General features: G+C 45.9%; 1 protein-coding gene across 1 annotated transcript in view; it reads left to right on the top strand.

The window, feature by feature from the left end:
* Window positions 1-517: 517 nt before the first annotated feature.
* Window positions 518-16,133, top strand: part of MTFR1L (mitochondrial fission regulator 1 like) — a 37,405-nt gene continuing 21,789 nt past the window's right edge. The window contains exons 1-2 of the mRNA XM_040337128.1: window positions 518-755; window positions 7,264-7,368. Coding sequence (XP_040193062.1) covers window positions 657-755; window positions 7,264-7,368 — 204 coding nt within the window. The 5' untranslated portion in view covers window positions 518-656. The remainder of the gene's footprint in view (window positions 756-7,263; window positions 7,369-16,133) is intronic.

Here is a 16,133-nt window from a genome sequence, read left to right as displayed (position 1 = left end):
ATCGACGAAACGCCTGTAGCAAAAGCTCGTTGTCGCGCTAGTCGCTTGATTCGATCGTTTCCATTACTTTCTATGGGAAATGGAAATGCTCAAAAACGACCAAACCGCCCGATACGTGGAACTTGTTTGAGCTTCAGGCGTTCGGCGTCAGGCGTTTTGGAGTGGAGATGTGAACCATCTCCATAGGGAATAATGTATTTTTCCCCCTCTAGCGTTTTTGAGCCTCGCGCTTCAGGCGATAAAATGCTCAGGTGTGAAATGAAAAGATTTGCCTAGTCGTCGTGCGTTAAAGCCACACATGAGTGCACTGGGCACTAGGCGCAGAGTTTCGCTTCTGTCGTGTCTGTAAATAGCAATCACACTACCTACAGAGACGCAAACATGCGTAGGCCGCCTTCTTTTCACATTGGCTGGGACTATTTCACTCCTCCATGCTCTCTATTGGTTACTATGCGAGGTTATACCGCTCAATGATTGGTTAGGAAATCGTTGGACAAGCTTTGATTGGATTAGGTGTCCTCGGCCGTCCCTACGGCTGCTATTGTTTGTGTGCAGCAACCGGCATAACGGAGCTTGTGAGGGAGGGGGCGGTGTATAGTTTGGGGATAGACGAAGCTCTCTCTCCCCCCCGTACGGACTACGCTTCATATCCGGTTATGGCATCTGTAGATGTACGCAGCAATGGAGCCGAGGCCTGTGAGGATTCTGAGGAGGATGTGGAAGAGTGGCGGAATGATAGGAGGAAGCGCTCCAAGGTGAGGAGGCTGCTTAGGCCGCTTCGTCCAGCACTGTGTCCTTCCTATGTGTGCCGGGCTCCTATAAAGACGGACACGGCTCCTATTCACATTCACAGTGTCCTAGCATTGGACTGCTTTCATATCATAGGGCTCGGCTGTATGGATGACAGGTATACCATGGAGACGTGGATGTTACACTACAGGGTCCACACTTCCAGTTTCTGCCATGTAATCAGGATTTTTTTAAGGAGAGTAACATAAGATTTTTGCTAAAAATGCTAGTTTCCTGGCTGTCCATCTGACATCCTCACCGCAGTAGTTCTTAGATTGCCCATCGGCTACCAATTTCAGGAGGATCAGATGAGCACCGTCCATGTTTCTCTCAGAATGGGATTTTCTTTATTTTGCCTTGAGTATGCAACGCCACATGCCCGCCAGGAAGCTGACGCTATTCAGAGACATTTCCCAATCCGCGGCTGCACAGATCGGGAAATGTCTCACTGCCTGTAATTAGCGCTGCGGAGTGTCAGCTTCTTGGCAGGCACGTGGAGTTGCGAACATGCCTGAGCTCATCCTTATTCTCCAGCATTGAAGCTAAGCTCTACATGCATAACTCCGCTTACAGTACCAGCCTGATCGTGTCCCGTGATGACTAGCTCCTGCGCATGTGTCAGAGTAAAGTCATACTCGGCTTACAGTGCCAGCCTGATCCCTGTGTGCCAAAATGACTAGCTCCTGTGCATGTGACAGGTGAAGTCATACTTTGCTTACAGTGCCAGCCTGATCCGTGTGTGCCAGGGTGACTAGCTCCTGCGCATGTGTCAGGTGAAGTCATACTTGGCTTACAGTACCAGCCTGATCCCTGTGTGCCAGGGTGACTAGCTCACCAGAACAGGAACAGAGGGGAAATCTTTCAATGGGGATACCAGTTCTGGTCACAACCAGGGATTCCCTCCTTTTGGCTATGGGGCAGGAAATGAAGGGAAATCTCAATAGGCAACAGATGGCAAAACCTGGTTATAACCCTCCTTTATGCCCCTTTCACAAGGGCGCCGCCATGTAGCGGAATCCCGAATGCCCAGTGGGAGATCGAGTAGGCAGATGACCGGTCCGTGTCCCCTCCGCTGTGCAGAGCCGACACAGTGCCGCTCTCCTCTATGGGGCACATGTCCATTTCCATAAAATCCAATATGCCGGCCAGATGGAGAATAGGACCACCTTTTATGGTGGCATGTGTCTGCTGACATCCACTGCTCTATTCTCACCTATAGAGCGTCCAATCGGGTCCGCCTGAAAAACTGACAGGTGGACCTGATCGAACAGCTTGTGTGAAAGAGAACTTATGCTGCGTACACACGTTCGGAATTTCCGACAAGAAAAGTTTGATGTGAGCTTTTGGTTGGAAATTCCGACCATGTGTAGACTCCATCGGACATTTTCTGTCAGAATTTGTCAGAAGCTGGTTCTCAAATTCTCCAACGGAAATTTCGATCGTCTGTATGCAATTTCTATGCACAAAAATCCTACGCATGCTCGGAATCATTGAGCTTAATTTTTCTCGGCTCGTTGTAGTGTTGTTTGTCACCGTGTTGTTGACGTTCGGAATTTCCGACATTTGTGTGATTGTGTGTATGCAACACAAGTTTGAGCCAACATTCCGTCTGGGAAAAAATCCACCGTGTTCTTGTCGGACGTTCCGATCGTGTGGGTCGCGGCATAACTCTCTAAAATGGGGGGGGACAAGTTTTAGTTCTATATTAATGCAGTTTGTTCATCTGGTAAAAACGCATCTAAAGGACTGTAACAAATAAAAAAATTCAGGGTTATGTATAGGGTTGTCCCGATACTAGTATCGATATTGGTACCGATACCAAGCATTTGCCAAAGTACTTGGGCGGGGGGGGGAATGCTCCGATGCTTCACCCGATACCTAGGCAGTCAGGGTGATCAGTGCGGTGGGAGAGTTACAAGCACTGATCACCCTGTATAGGTTTCAAAGTCCGGCTTTTAGAAAATTGGCGGTGAACGGTGCTTGTAACTCTCCCACACACGATCACTGCATCCTCCTCCAGTCCCCCTCCATTCTGCTGTTCCGTGTCCCCCTTCATGCTGCTGTCCCCCTCTCTTCTCCTCCGTGCCGCCATCCCCCTCTCTTCTCTTCCTCCACCCCCTCGATTTGTCAGGATGAAGATAGGAGCTAGTAAATCCAGCTCCTACCTTTTCCGAATGTACAGAGTCAGCGATCACTGACTCTGTCCATTCACATAAATGAAACATCGTAAACTGTGTTTACAATGTCTCAGTTTATGAATGGAGTGGAGCCTCTGTCTTCTCTCCATTCATTTTCAGTGCTGCTGAGAAAGGGACTGGGGAATCTGTGTCCCTAGTCCCTTTCCCTGTCTCAAAGGGGAGATGTCAGAGGTTTGTTAAGACCCCTGATATCTCACCAAAGCCCCCCAACAGGGCTGATCAAAAAAAAAAGAATTGCAATAAATAATAAAAAATATATATTTTAAAAAGTAATAAAAAAAACACACTGATGCTGTCCACCCCCCCCCCCCCTTAAAAAAAGAAAACATTGTAAAAAAAATACTGACACATGTGTCACTGTCACATGAGATAAAAAAATAAAAAAGAATCGGTATCGGTGAGTACTTGGGGGGGGGGGGGGGGGGGGGAAGTATCGGTACTTGTACTCGGTCTTAAAAATGGTATCGGGACAATTCTAGTTATGTATTGAACTTTATACCCAACTGTATGCGAAAGTAGCAGTGCAAAAGTGCATGTACCACTCAAGTATAAGCATTTAATACTGTTTTCTGGCCATTTTTAAGTGTTCAGTGCTGTAAAGTTTGACTGATTTCTTGTCACAGTGTGCAAACGCGTCTAAAGCCTCGTACACACAATCAGACTTTTTTGTGGATTTTTGTTCGAAGGGCGTTGTCCGTGAACTTGTTCTGCATACACACGGCAGAACTTTTTCAGCCAATGTACACCAAACCACATGGTTTTTCAGCTCTTACCGCCACCCTTTGGGCAACTTCTGCTATTGTTGTCTGATGTTTAGCATTGGTTCTTTCTGGGGCTGGGAACTCCGCCTCTGTGACTGGCCGGAGTGGCGTGATGTCACTCTCGCGCATGCGTGCGGGAGCCGCCAGTCACGGCATGACCTTCCTTTAGAAACCGTTGCGCCGTAGACATCATCGCTCGTCTCTATTGGAAATATCTCATAAACCGTGGAGGTTTAGAAGATATTTCTTGCACCTACAGGTATTAATATAGACTTGCCTGTAGGTAAAAGTGATTGTACAGAGTGGGTGTACAACCACTTTAAGGCTTCATGTACACTGGACATTTGAAGAAAACCTATTCTAAACGATAACTTGACAGCTAGTAACTGACATGGAAAAAACATCACTTTTGCCACTTTTACATGCCACATTTTAGGGGCTTTTAATGAGCGTAATAATAAGGAATCGCTTCTGACCATTTGCAATAGAGAAACATTTGATTTTTCAGATCCCTGCATATTGTGGGCTGCAAGATCCCTCTTCATCATAGTGAAGTGTTTAAAGACTAACTCCACCCCCTCCTTCTTGCATGTATTTTAATTAACTCTGGCCAATGTGACTTCCCAGGGTCCTTTTTCTTCGATAGTGGCAGCTGTTTAGTCCTCAATACTACCGAAAGCAGCATTGATGTTTTCACAGAGCTTTGTGGTCTTGTGATCCCATGCTGTATGAGTATGCACTTCCAGGGTGTAACCATGACGGTCTGGACTCACAGGAAGGGGGTGTCACTCATCCTGCAAGAGGATCATCACTGGAGTTTGGTGCAGGGGTACAGGGTTAATTTTTACCTTTACATGCACATTTCACTTTTCTTCTCTTTTCATATCTATGTGATAGATGGACTTTCACTGCTATGTAGAGAATGAATCTTCTCCATACTGAAGGTTTTTTACCTTCATGCATGGAGTGCATGAAGGTAAAATAAGTTGGGCTTTATAACAATTTTAATGGTTTGAGATTGCATGAAGCAACGTTAAAGTATGCCTATGATTACAATTTTAATTTGCATAATTTTACATTGTATTCCAGTTATTTTTTGGCCACTCCTATTTTTACATGATCTTGGAGTTTGTAAACTTACTTTGAAGATCACCACACATTTACTTCCTTGAATTCTGTGATGTGTATTATTCACTGCTGTCACGCGTAGGGTTGCCACCTCATCCCTTTAAAACAGAACACATATTAATTACACAGGTTCTGTGGCTAATTAAGGTGGTAATTAGACTAATTTGGTGCCTTACCTGCATTAAATTAGCCTCAGAACCTGTGTAATTCATATGTGTTCTGTTTTAAAGGGATGAGGTGGCAGCCCTAGTCGCGCGTCTCACAGTGCCTGCCTTCTGAGCTAGGAGGAGGCATTTCAAAAGGCGGAGTCGGTATTGAAATCACTGCTTACAGGCAAGGTATCATAGGATGTGTAGTCCTTAGAAATTGAAAGTAAACAGCAGAGGAGAAGCTGCAAGGCATGCAGGGACTCCAGGGAGTTGTGGAAAGAGATGGCCAGCAGACAGAGAGAACTTGCATAATGAAAGGAGAGCTTAAAATGGATAGCAATTCAAACAATAGTTTTTTTTGACTATTAGAATTAGGGCTGCAACTAACGATTATTTTCATAATCGATTAGTTGGCTGGTTATTTTTCCAATTAATCATAAGAAATCGTAAAAAAGAAAAACGTAATATGCAATTTTTCAGTTTATTTAAAATAATAATGAAATAAAACACGTCATATACATGTATCCTGTCATGATGGGGTTTATAGTACAAGAACCCCCCCCCCCCCCCCCAGGAACACCAATGATGTGGTCACTATCCCCCCCCAGGAACACCAATGATGTGGTCACTATTCCCCTCCGGAACACCAATGATGGGGCAATATTCCAACCCCGTAAAACCAATTATGGGGCACTTGTTGCAGCACGGCGCTCACCGCTGCTTCTCTCTTCCCTCGAGGCAGCAAAGCGTGCAGGGCTGAGAATACCCCGCTGACATCAGTGAGGAGTAGAGAGGCGGACATGTGCGGTAGACGTTTGAGAAGACGGCTTGTACACAGGGCGTTGTGTAACACTTGGACAGAGGCAAGACTGACCAGCAGGGAGGAAGGTGCGTGCAGACCAACAAGTTAATAATGAAAATCACCGACAATGATTTACATTATCATTTTTTTTTTTTTTTTTTTTTATTGATCGTTTCAGCTCTAATTACAATGTTAATTATATAAAATGAAAGTGCATGCTGTGACTATTGAGGTCCTTTAATAATTTTAAAGAACAGTCTAAGGGCCCTTTCACAAGTACGGACAGTATGTCCATATTTCATCCATCTGTTTTTGGATGAAATACGGACATGCATGTATCCCTATGGGATAGCGGATGAACATCCGCTGACACCCGATGTCATCGGTCCCAGCTATGGTCCGATTCTGCTGACGGAGGAAAATCCTATTTTTCCATCCGTCTGCAGAGCTGATCGGATGAACACGGACAGACGGTCGGTGTTCATCTGATCCCCCCCCATAGGAGACAGGGCGGTCTCACATTGTGCAGGGACCGCCCAGTCATCTGCCGGCTCAGTGGGGATCAACGGAGCGATCCCCACTGAGCAAGCGGATAAGAGAGGTACGGATCCTCATGGGATCCGTACGTGGGAAAGGGCCCTTATACCGGTAGTTAAAAACACTGGGTGATATGTCATCTCCTCACTGTGTTTTATTCCTGAATAGCTCACACCATCCCATGCAATGCACAAGCTTGGGGCATGGCCCATTTTACTTGAATAGTTTGCATTTACCGATAGTGCTGCCTGCCAAACGGGGGGTTTAATTTTTTATGTTGCGGGTGTACAACCCCCTCCAAGTGCTGTTAGGTAAAGGGACCCCAAGTAAGTCAAACCAAAATGTATTTAAAGCGTCATTTAATTCTGAAAAAAAACTCTTTCTAATAAATATATAATTGTTAGCACTTCCACATATCAAGACTAGAGTCGCTGGTTCAAATCCCAACCACGGCATCTGCCTGGAGTTTGCACATTCTCCCTGTGTTCCTGTGTGGGTTTCATCCCACTTTCCAAAGCCATGCTGGTAGATTGATTCCTGTCTAAATTGGCCCTAGTGTGTTGTATGAATGTGATTTTAGGGGACCTTGGATTCTAAACTCTTTGAAGGAAGGGACTGATGTGTGTGTATGTATGTATGTATGTATGTATAGAGCCGCATAAATTGACAGCGCTATAGAAGTACTTGTAGTAAATAAATGTCTCTTTGCCCATTTTGTTTTAGGTCTAAATTCTTTACCTATAAACAAACAAGTCTCCAATAGTTCCTTGGAGGTGGCGGCAACAATCTGCAGGCTCATAAAGCCTCTGCGCTGTTACGGGTACAAATTATATGTGGAATTAACAAAAAATCTCAAATATCAGACTTATGGTGTTTACACATTTTTATTTGTTTTTCAGATCATTCCGGTATGGGAAAACAAGGCATGTGGTTCCTCCCGCAGTTTAGTTAGAAAAATCGGATCACACCTGCCTCTGAAGCCGTGTCCAAGAGCATGTTTTGAGGTAATCTTTTGGAATGACCACTTAAATCTAAACTCTCCGATACATATATTTTTAGTACAGAATGTTCTATCTTTGTTATCTGCATCTGTGACTCATCATATAGAAGGCTTAAAGGGGTTGTAAAGTCTCCAGGTTTTTTCACCTTCATGCATTCTATGCATTAAAGTGGAGTTCCACCCAAAAGTGGAACTTCCGATTTAAGGACTTCTTTTTTTTGGGGGGGGGGGGGGAGCGTTTGTAAGACCACTGTACAAATACGGTGTGACAAAGTATTGCAATGAACAAAATGTTATTCTCTAGGGCAGTGCTTCTCTGCCTGGGGGTCAGGACACCCTCGGGGGTCAAATGACAATTTGCCAGGGGTCACCGAATCCTGGGATGTTCCTAAAGCCAGCAACGCTCTTCCAGCCTTTTTGCGGCCGCCCAGGTGGGCTGTTCCTGTAGCCCACGGCCACCCACTCAGCCTTTTCGCAGTCACCCATTCAGTTCCCAGCATCGGTGGGGGGCAGAGGCTAGAGGTCAGCTGACTGGTGAGAAATGTGAAGTGGGAGGGGCTCCCGATTTCGGCATAGGTGTCACTGCTGCGAGACACCACAAAGCTGGAGACAATGTGAAGCCGGAGACACAGTGAGTAACACTACCTGTGATTAGAGTTGCCATTAAAATTCCCAACTACAATTCTCAGATCAGCAGATGACCTTGATCAAGAGCACCTAAGTTGGCTGATCAGAACTCCCCCAGCACTGCCACTGATCCCAACATCCCACTAACACTGCCACTCATCCCATTCCCCCCACCCTTTACCAAGGAGTAAGAGAAGGAATAAAAATACGGAATACATGCAAGGTAGAGGAAAAGAGCGTGAGGAACAAAGGAAAAGGGAGAGAAAGAACAAGAAAGATGGCTAGCGAGAGTGATGCGGAAAAAAAACAAGAAATTAGGATAGAGAGAGATATAGTTTAAGAAAGGAAAACAGAGAGTGGTACATCCCAAAATGTACCATAAGGGGTTTTAATACTGTACGAGTGGAACGGACTCTGGGAGCGCTAAATGTTCGTGGGTTAGGGGCGCAAATTTCTTGTCTTGCCTTGGGTGCCGACTACGAAAATAAGTTTACTCTTAGGGGTCCCTACAACTTGGGGAAATGTTATCAAGGGGTCATGGCACTAGAAAGTTTGAGAACCACTGCTCTAGGGTGTCTATAATGTTTGGAGGTTCTAAATAATTTTCTAGCAAAAAAAAACCACTAAATCTCATAAAGAGGCTCGGTCCTTAAAGGGTCAATAAAGGAATTTTTTTATTTTTTTTAGCTAAATAGCTTTCTTTACCTTACTGCAGTCCTGGTTTCATGTCCTTATTGTTCGTTTTTGCTGTAAATTGTAATTTCAGCAAAAAAATGTTTCCCTAGTCGTCTTCCAGGACAGCCCTTGAGAGATGGAGTCCCTCCCATCGACCCAGGAAACACGTTGCCAGCAGCTCAAAAGGCGGTCTCTCAGGTCTCTGGCCAGTCTTTGTGTTTCCTCAGTCGGGGGAACATGTTGCAGAGGAACATGTGCACAGACTCCATCTCTCAGGGGCTGCCTGCAGGGAAAAGGAGGCTGTTAGGAGGACTGGGTCTTATCCTGCGGCTTCTGGAGTCTCACCTTTGGTGATGCAGGGTTCGGGTACCGTCCAGCTACAACGGAGCAGACCCGTTTTTCTACTCTTCCCGGCGCCGAGGTGAGCCAGTGGGCAGTATGGCACGGTTCCCTTCAAAATCTCTGTCTTTCCCGCGATGGCGGTGGGGGACGGAGACGCTGAGCGTCGTACGTCCAACGGAATCGCGTCATCACTGTGTTCCGGGTCTCGCGAGGCGCGTGGAGTTTGAAAAAAAGCATGCGCTGGGCCTACAATCCCTGACCAGCGTCCAGCAATACCGGATTAGCGGTGGGATAAGGAGCAACGGGGCACCATGGAGGCTAATCCCCAGAGCACTCCGGAGGAAGTAGGCACCAGCTTAACCCAGGTAGGCTGCGGGGCATGCCCTGTACTGGTGTTATAGGCTAGGTGTGGTGGCGGGACGTACTCCATGGGGGGGTCACTGTTCCTGGGAACTATAGTGGTGGTAGCAGCACGGGTATCCCTTAAAGGGATAGGAATTGTTTCTAAAAGGGATGTATTTTTTCCATTTCAGACCAAGGAAACTTAAAGGGAGGACAAGTCAGGCCGCAGAAAGTGCCCTAACTGTTTAAGCAAGCTTTCTTCAGGCTATGACAAAACCTTATGCAAGCAATGTATTGCTAGGCTGTTGAAATCTGAAGCAGATTCCCCCTTGGCGAAGTTCCTGGGCTCCTTTTAAAGATGAAATGGCATCAACATTTAAATCTCTTAGGGACTTAATTGCTAATGTTAACGTGGCTGCTTCCACTAGTAGTGCACCTACAAGTTCCCCTTTGCCTAGCCCCACAATTCCTAGTTCCGGGGAGCCCTGTAGAGAAAGGGAGCATAGCCCCGTGTTAGTTAGAGCTGAATCCTCTGACTCTGACTCAGATCAAGAGGAGAATCAGGTCGCACCTAACAAAGCAACTAAATATAAATTATCTATCGAGGAGGTAGATGAATTATTGGGTGCCATTTATGATACTCTAGAAATTGAAGAGGAGGAATCTTAATTATCTAGGCATGACAAAATGTATGCTGCCCTGGGGAAGAAAAAAGCTAGAGTATTCCCTATCCATTGGGCCCTCTCTGATCTGGTTCATAAAGAATGGGCGGAACCAGATAAAAAAGCTTTTTTCCCAAATTCTTTTAAAAGAAGGTTTCCCTTTTGACGAGAACCCAGAAGAAGTTTGGAACAAGGTTCCTAAACTGGATGCCCCCTTTATCTAAGGTATCCAAGCAGTCGGATGTGGCCTTTGAAGATATGGGTCATTTAAAGGACCCAATGGATAGGAAAACTGACATTGTCCTAAAAAGGGCCTGGGACGCTTCTATGGCAGGGCTAAAACCAGCGTTGGCTACTTCCTGTGTTGCTAGGAACCTAGAGTTCTGGTTATCCCAGTTGGATGAACACCTCAAAGCAGGTACCCCTAGGGAAGACTTACTTAAAACCTTCCCAATGCTCTTTAAAACAACTAACTTTATTTCAGACGCTGCAACGGATGCAGCAAAATTTACAGCTAAATCTGCGGCTCTTTCTGTGTCAGCTAGAAGATCCGTCTGGTTGAAAACATGGGCTGGTGACACAGCGTCTAAATCTCGGTTATGCAGTGTCCCCTTCACTGGAGACTTAGTCTTTGGGCCTGAATTAGAGACCGCCTTAGAGAGAACGGCGGACAAAAATAAATCTTTTCCTGTTAAAAGGAAGAATTTTCAAAAGAAATTTTTTCGTCCCCCCAAGGAAGCTGACAAAACGGGGAAAGAGTTTAAACCCAAAAAGCATTGGGAGGGACAAAAAGGCAGAGGGAGCATACTTTTTTAATTGCCCCGGTCCAGACCCCAAGCCACAGTGACGTCCGGGTTCCGGTGGGGGGAAGATTAAGGAACTTTCTTCCCCAGTGGGAAAAGACAACCTCGAACAAATTCGTTTTGAACATCATCATAAGAGGTTATGCACTGGAATTCCACAGCGAACCACCATCAAAGTTCCTGGTGACAAAATTACCCAGTCACTCGGAAAAAAAAAGGGCCTTACCCTTACTAATAGGAGACATGGTAGATCAAGAGGTATTGACACCAGTCCCTATGCACGAACAGGGGGAGGGTTTTTACTCTCACATTTTTGTAGTCCAAAAGCCCTCAGGGAAGTTCAGACTAATTATGAACCTCCGACCCCTAAATCTCTCCATCCGTTACAAGAAATTTCGGATGGAGTCAATTTATTCAGTAAAGAATCTTCTGCAGAAAGAAGTATTCATGGCAACCCTGGATTTAAGGGACGCCTATCTTCATATCCCAATAAGGAAGGAATGCCAGAAATTCCTTCGCATGGCAATTCAGATCGAGTCAAAGACTTATCATTTTCAGTGCAGAGCTCTGCCCTTCGGTCTGTCATCCTCCAAGGATATTCTCAAAGGTTCTTGGGGAAGCACTGGTTCCCTTGAGACTCCAGTCGGTATCAGTTATACCAGCCCTCAAAATTTCCACTCGCCTACTAGCATTTGGGGAGTGGATTTAAGCTGGGGGCGAGTGATGACAGGGCTGCATGACCAATCTCCCTCCAATCTGTGCCTACACTAAGAGTCCCGATGAGATTGGCGGCCGAAGAGGAAAGGTGCATGCTAGGGAAAAGTAGTTTGGTGAGCCGCGCACAGGCAGAGAAGTACACAGGTGTTCTACTTACAATTCTCATTAAGCCATGGGACCCAACAGTATGACCTCTCTGAGCCTGCCCCCCTCCCCCCGACCAATGTAGCTGGAGAGCAGAAAGTAATGAGTGAGGTGGAGGATTGCAAAAATTACCACTCCGGTGCAGCGCTCACTGAAAGTTGCCTGACATGAGAGCGGCAGCCTTCTAGTTTTTGCAGTTTTCTTCTCCTTGTGCTCTATGTAAGTGTCCAACAGTTTAGCCTGAGCACTGTACAGACTGGTCTCAATGTGTGCTGTGCGCTGTCAGTGTGCGCTGTGCTATGGTGTCAATGGCTGTGCAGTTGTGTGGATCTCAGAGCTGGATGGTAAGGGAGGTCATGTCTGCCTTAGGGCTAGTGACGTCAGCCATCCCAGCGGTGCAATGGGCCAGGTTCCACCAGAGAGATCTTCAGAACTTTCTGCTGGAACAAATAAAAGGAAAAGATCTGGAAGACTCAGTATCGATCCCCTCCCATGATTAAGTCACGTGTCTAGTGATGTAACGCGTGGGGGAAGAGCTACAAACGGGACGGATTGTACATCCGAATGAGGAGACACATCGTATGCTGAGCAGCCAAATGAGGATTGTTTGTTTGCTGATATTAATCGGTGGATTCGTGAGTGTGACCTATCTCAAGCTTGTCAAAATTGTTTCCATATGGTTGTGTGTTATCTGCACAATGAGGATTTCTGTTTTTGTCTGTTTTTCACATGAGCTGCACAACTGTGGAAGATCTGATACTCACATGTGAAGCAAATCAGCTTGGAGTCTGTAGAATTTGATCACCCCATACTTATCTTTCAAGCCAGTACACATGACATGCACTCAGGAGGTGTATTGTAGTTGCATGCTCAGTAGCATGCATTTGGACTAATTATTTTTATACACGTGTACCGAATTTGAATCACCTATGGTTTGTGGTTCCGGTTCACATCACAGAAGTTAATACTCAGCGCATATTATTATTTATTATTATTATTATTATTATTATTGATTTCGTTTTTTGTTTGACTAACATAACATATGCTGCGTTTATTATTTAGGAATTTTTTTGATGTCGCATATAATTAAGTATTTAGTAGCGCTGTAGTAACATTTTTTCATTCACCAAGGTGAAGCGTTCGCTCTGGTGGTGGAAGGACAGAGAGAACCTAAACAAGGGGGTTCTCTGGGTCCCTCCTATCACGTCCATTCTGACCACGGACGCAAGCAATTGGGGCTGGGGAGCCCATCTCAATACCTTCTGGGTACAAGGCAGGTGGACACCAGAAGAAAGAAGGTCCTCTTCCAATTGGAAAGAATTAGCAGCAATCTTAAGAGATCTACTAGTCTTTCAGGACAAGCTACAAGGTCACCATCTTCAGGTCCGATCAGACAACGTGACGGCAGTAGCCTATGTGAACAAGCAGGGAGGTACCAAAAGTCCTCACCTAATAAGAGTAGCAAAACAATTGTTCCAATGGGCAGAGAGTTATCTAAAATCCATTTCTGCAATTCATTTGAAGGGCGAGCAGAACAACGCTGCAGATTTTTTGAGCCGACATTTGGTGTCGAATCAAGAGTGGTCTCTACACATGGAAGCCTTCAAGCTCATAACGAGTCACTGGGGGTATCCAGAGATAGACCTGTTTGCGACAAGGGAGAATGCCAAGGTTCCCAATTTTTGCTCTCTATACCTAGGAGATCACCCTTGGGAGGTAGATGCATTACAAATCCCATGGACCTTCAGTCTAGCGTATGCATTTCCACCACTTCATCTCATTCCGAGTGTTTTGTCCAAGTTTCTAGTGGAGGAAACATGTCTGATCCTGGTGGCAGCGGTGACATGTCCGCTGACACCCGATCCGATCCTCTCTGCTAAAATGTGACGGATGCAAACCCTATTTTGCGGGGATTATCCAGAACAAGCAAGTGCATATTAGGTGTCTAGACACATACTGCACACAACATAATTCCAGGCCATATGCTAAACTGTAGTTTAAAGAGGAACCTTCTCTACCTCAACCTCCTGCTGCAATTTTTATATCTTAATCGTGCAGAACACTAAATATGCATAGGTCCTGGGTTATAGACTGAACACTGGCAAACGCTTTGCTAGGCATGCCGCTATAGGAGATGTTCCTTCAATTAAGTCTTCTGCAGACAGAAAATTTAGGATACTTCTAAAGGCTTTCTTTACTCTTGCAGGTTCAGCCCTGCAACCGCCTATTGCTGCAATTTCTGTTCTTCAAACTGCAGCTAATTTTTCTAGGGCAATGAACAATCAACATGATCTTATATTCCAGGACAAGTTCTGGCCTAACACTTACTAACATTTCCTCCACCTTAAAGCGGGGGTTCGGCAAGTATCCTAAATTTTCCATCTTTACTGTGGGCACTGTGAAGCCCAGCAGCTTGTCCTTCCGGGATACGGTGAATGCTGACGTCCCAGCATTCACCGCTCTATCCCGCGCATGTGCAGTGTTGACGGTGAGCGTCGCCGTCAACACTGCACTGTTCCCGTACCTAAAATGGAGAATTCCTAGCCGCTCACGTCACATGACCTGCTTGCCGAGTCACGTGACCCGCGAGATATCGCGGGATTACAGCACAGCGCGTCTCCTGGGATTCTCATGACTCACTCCCAGGAGACATAGCGCTGGTTGGGGGAAATTGGAATCCACGCCCACTCCCGCGGGGAAAAGTGAGTGACCGCACAGAAACGGCTTGATTCCAAAGGTAAGGATGGCGATACTATCAATGGCTGGTGGTTTAATACAGCCAAAGTTATAATTTAGGGTGACCCTCCGCTTTAAGACTCCAAATGCCCCTCCACCAACCGACCCCCCCCCCTTTTTCCCCAATGAGGTATTTGTCCTATTCTCGACTTAAAATTCCTGAACAGGTTGTTATGAAATCTTCAGGGTCTGCAATTTCCTCTTTGAGATGAGGGGGAATATCTGGCATCCATAAACATTCAACATGCCTATATATGCATTCCCATTTACCAACCGTATTCACACTTTCTGCACTTCATAGTAGGGGACAAACACTTTCAGTTTGCTGGATTGCAATTCAGCCTGTCCTCTGCCCCAGAGTATTCACAAAGGTGCTTGCGCCCCTCTCCTCACTCTCTTAAGAACTCCTGGCATTCAAGTCACAGGGTACCTAGATAACCATTCTGTCAAGGATTCATCTCCCTCAAAACGTATCTTCAAATGTCAAAAAGACTGCCTAGATTCCTCAGGCCTGTGTCTTTCAACAAATTTCGAAAAGTCTGCTCTCTATTCTTCCCTTTTGTCTAGCATATGTAGGCCTTATTCTAGACACTGCCCAGGCAAACATTTTCCTTCCATGCTAACAAACTTGCCTGTCTAAGATCCCATGCTCAGATCGTTAGATCAAAGAGACATTCCCCCCCCCCCCCCCAGTGGCATTTTCTGTGAGGGTCCTGTATCTAATAGAAGCCTCATTTGAGGCTGTTCCTTTAACTTCCACTCATTCCATTCATGACTTTTCAAAACAGAGTGGCCCTGAACACACTCAATCCTTCTCTTGATCCTCCTATGCTTCTCTCCAAGCAAGAAACTCCATAGCTGGGTGGATCTCCCACCCAGCTTTGGAAATGGGCAAAGTCCGTAACCATGTTACATATGTAAAGCAAGTATATAAAGTTGCAAAAATATATTTAATGATTTCCCAAGTTGATGTTAGCCTTCCATTTTTATGAGGACACTGTCCTTTCTCCTATGTGCCCCCCGCAAATTTGATCCCCCGCAGTTACCATCATAAGTAGCAGGCATCCCTCCTCTGCCGCTTCAGGTGCTGCATGGGGCTCGGAAGGGAGCCAGATGCCCCCCTCCCTAATCAATCTGATCATCCACCATACCGCACCCTGATCCATCCATGCTGGGAGCGGCATCCCTCCTGCAGCTTCTCCGCCATTCTGACAGGCTGGGCATCGCAGGGGGGGAGGGGTGTGGGTGAAGATTGGGCTTGGTAAATGTGTTTATCACCCCCTTCTGTGTAGCACAGTGGGCACAGGCAGTGATCACAATGATTGCTCCTAAATGTCCACTGACAGCTGATAATGGTAAACCATGAGTGTTGCTATGTATCGAACTGTCAGTTTATGAATGAGTGAGGAATCTCTATACAGATCCCATATTTATTTAAGTAAAGTGCTGCAGCGAAAAAGGTCTATCTTCAGTCCCTTTCTCTGTCTCAATAAAATAGATATGGGGGGGGGTCTAAAAAAAAAAAAAAAAACTCATACAAACGTATGAGTCCGGTGTAATGGACCGGCTGCTCCTGGTAAGGTCCCTTTCACATGGCTTGGACTCTATCAAGCAGATCTGCCTGCTCAGCAGTGGATCTGTCTGCTGATCCCCCGCTAAGCAGGCAGATAACAGTTCTGTGTCCGCTCCACTGATGCAGAGAGGACACTTGCACAGCCCGC

The sequence above is a fragment of the Rana temporaria genome, chromosome 2, assembly GCF_905171775.1.
Source record: "Rana temporaria chromosome 2, aRanTem1.1, whole genome shotgun sequence".
Classification (NCBI taxonomy): domain Eukaryota; kingdom Metazoa; phylum Chordata; class Amphibia; order Anura; family Ranidae; genus Rana; species Rana temporaria.
The sequence above is the reverse complement of the archived record's forward strand: the minus strand, read 5'-3'. Positions and strand labels throughout refer to the sequence as shown.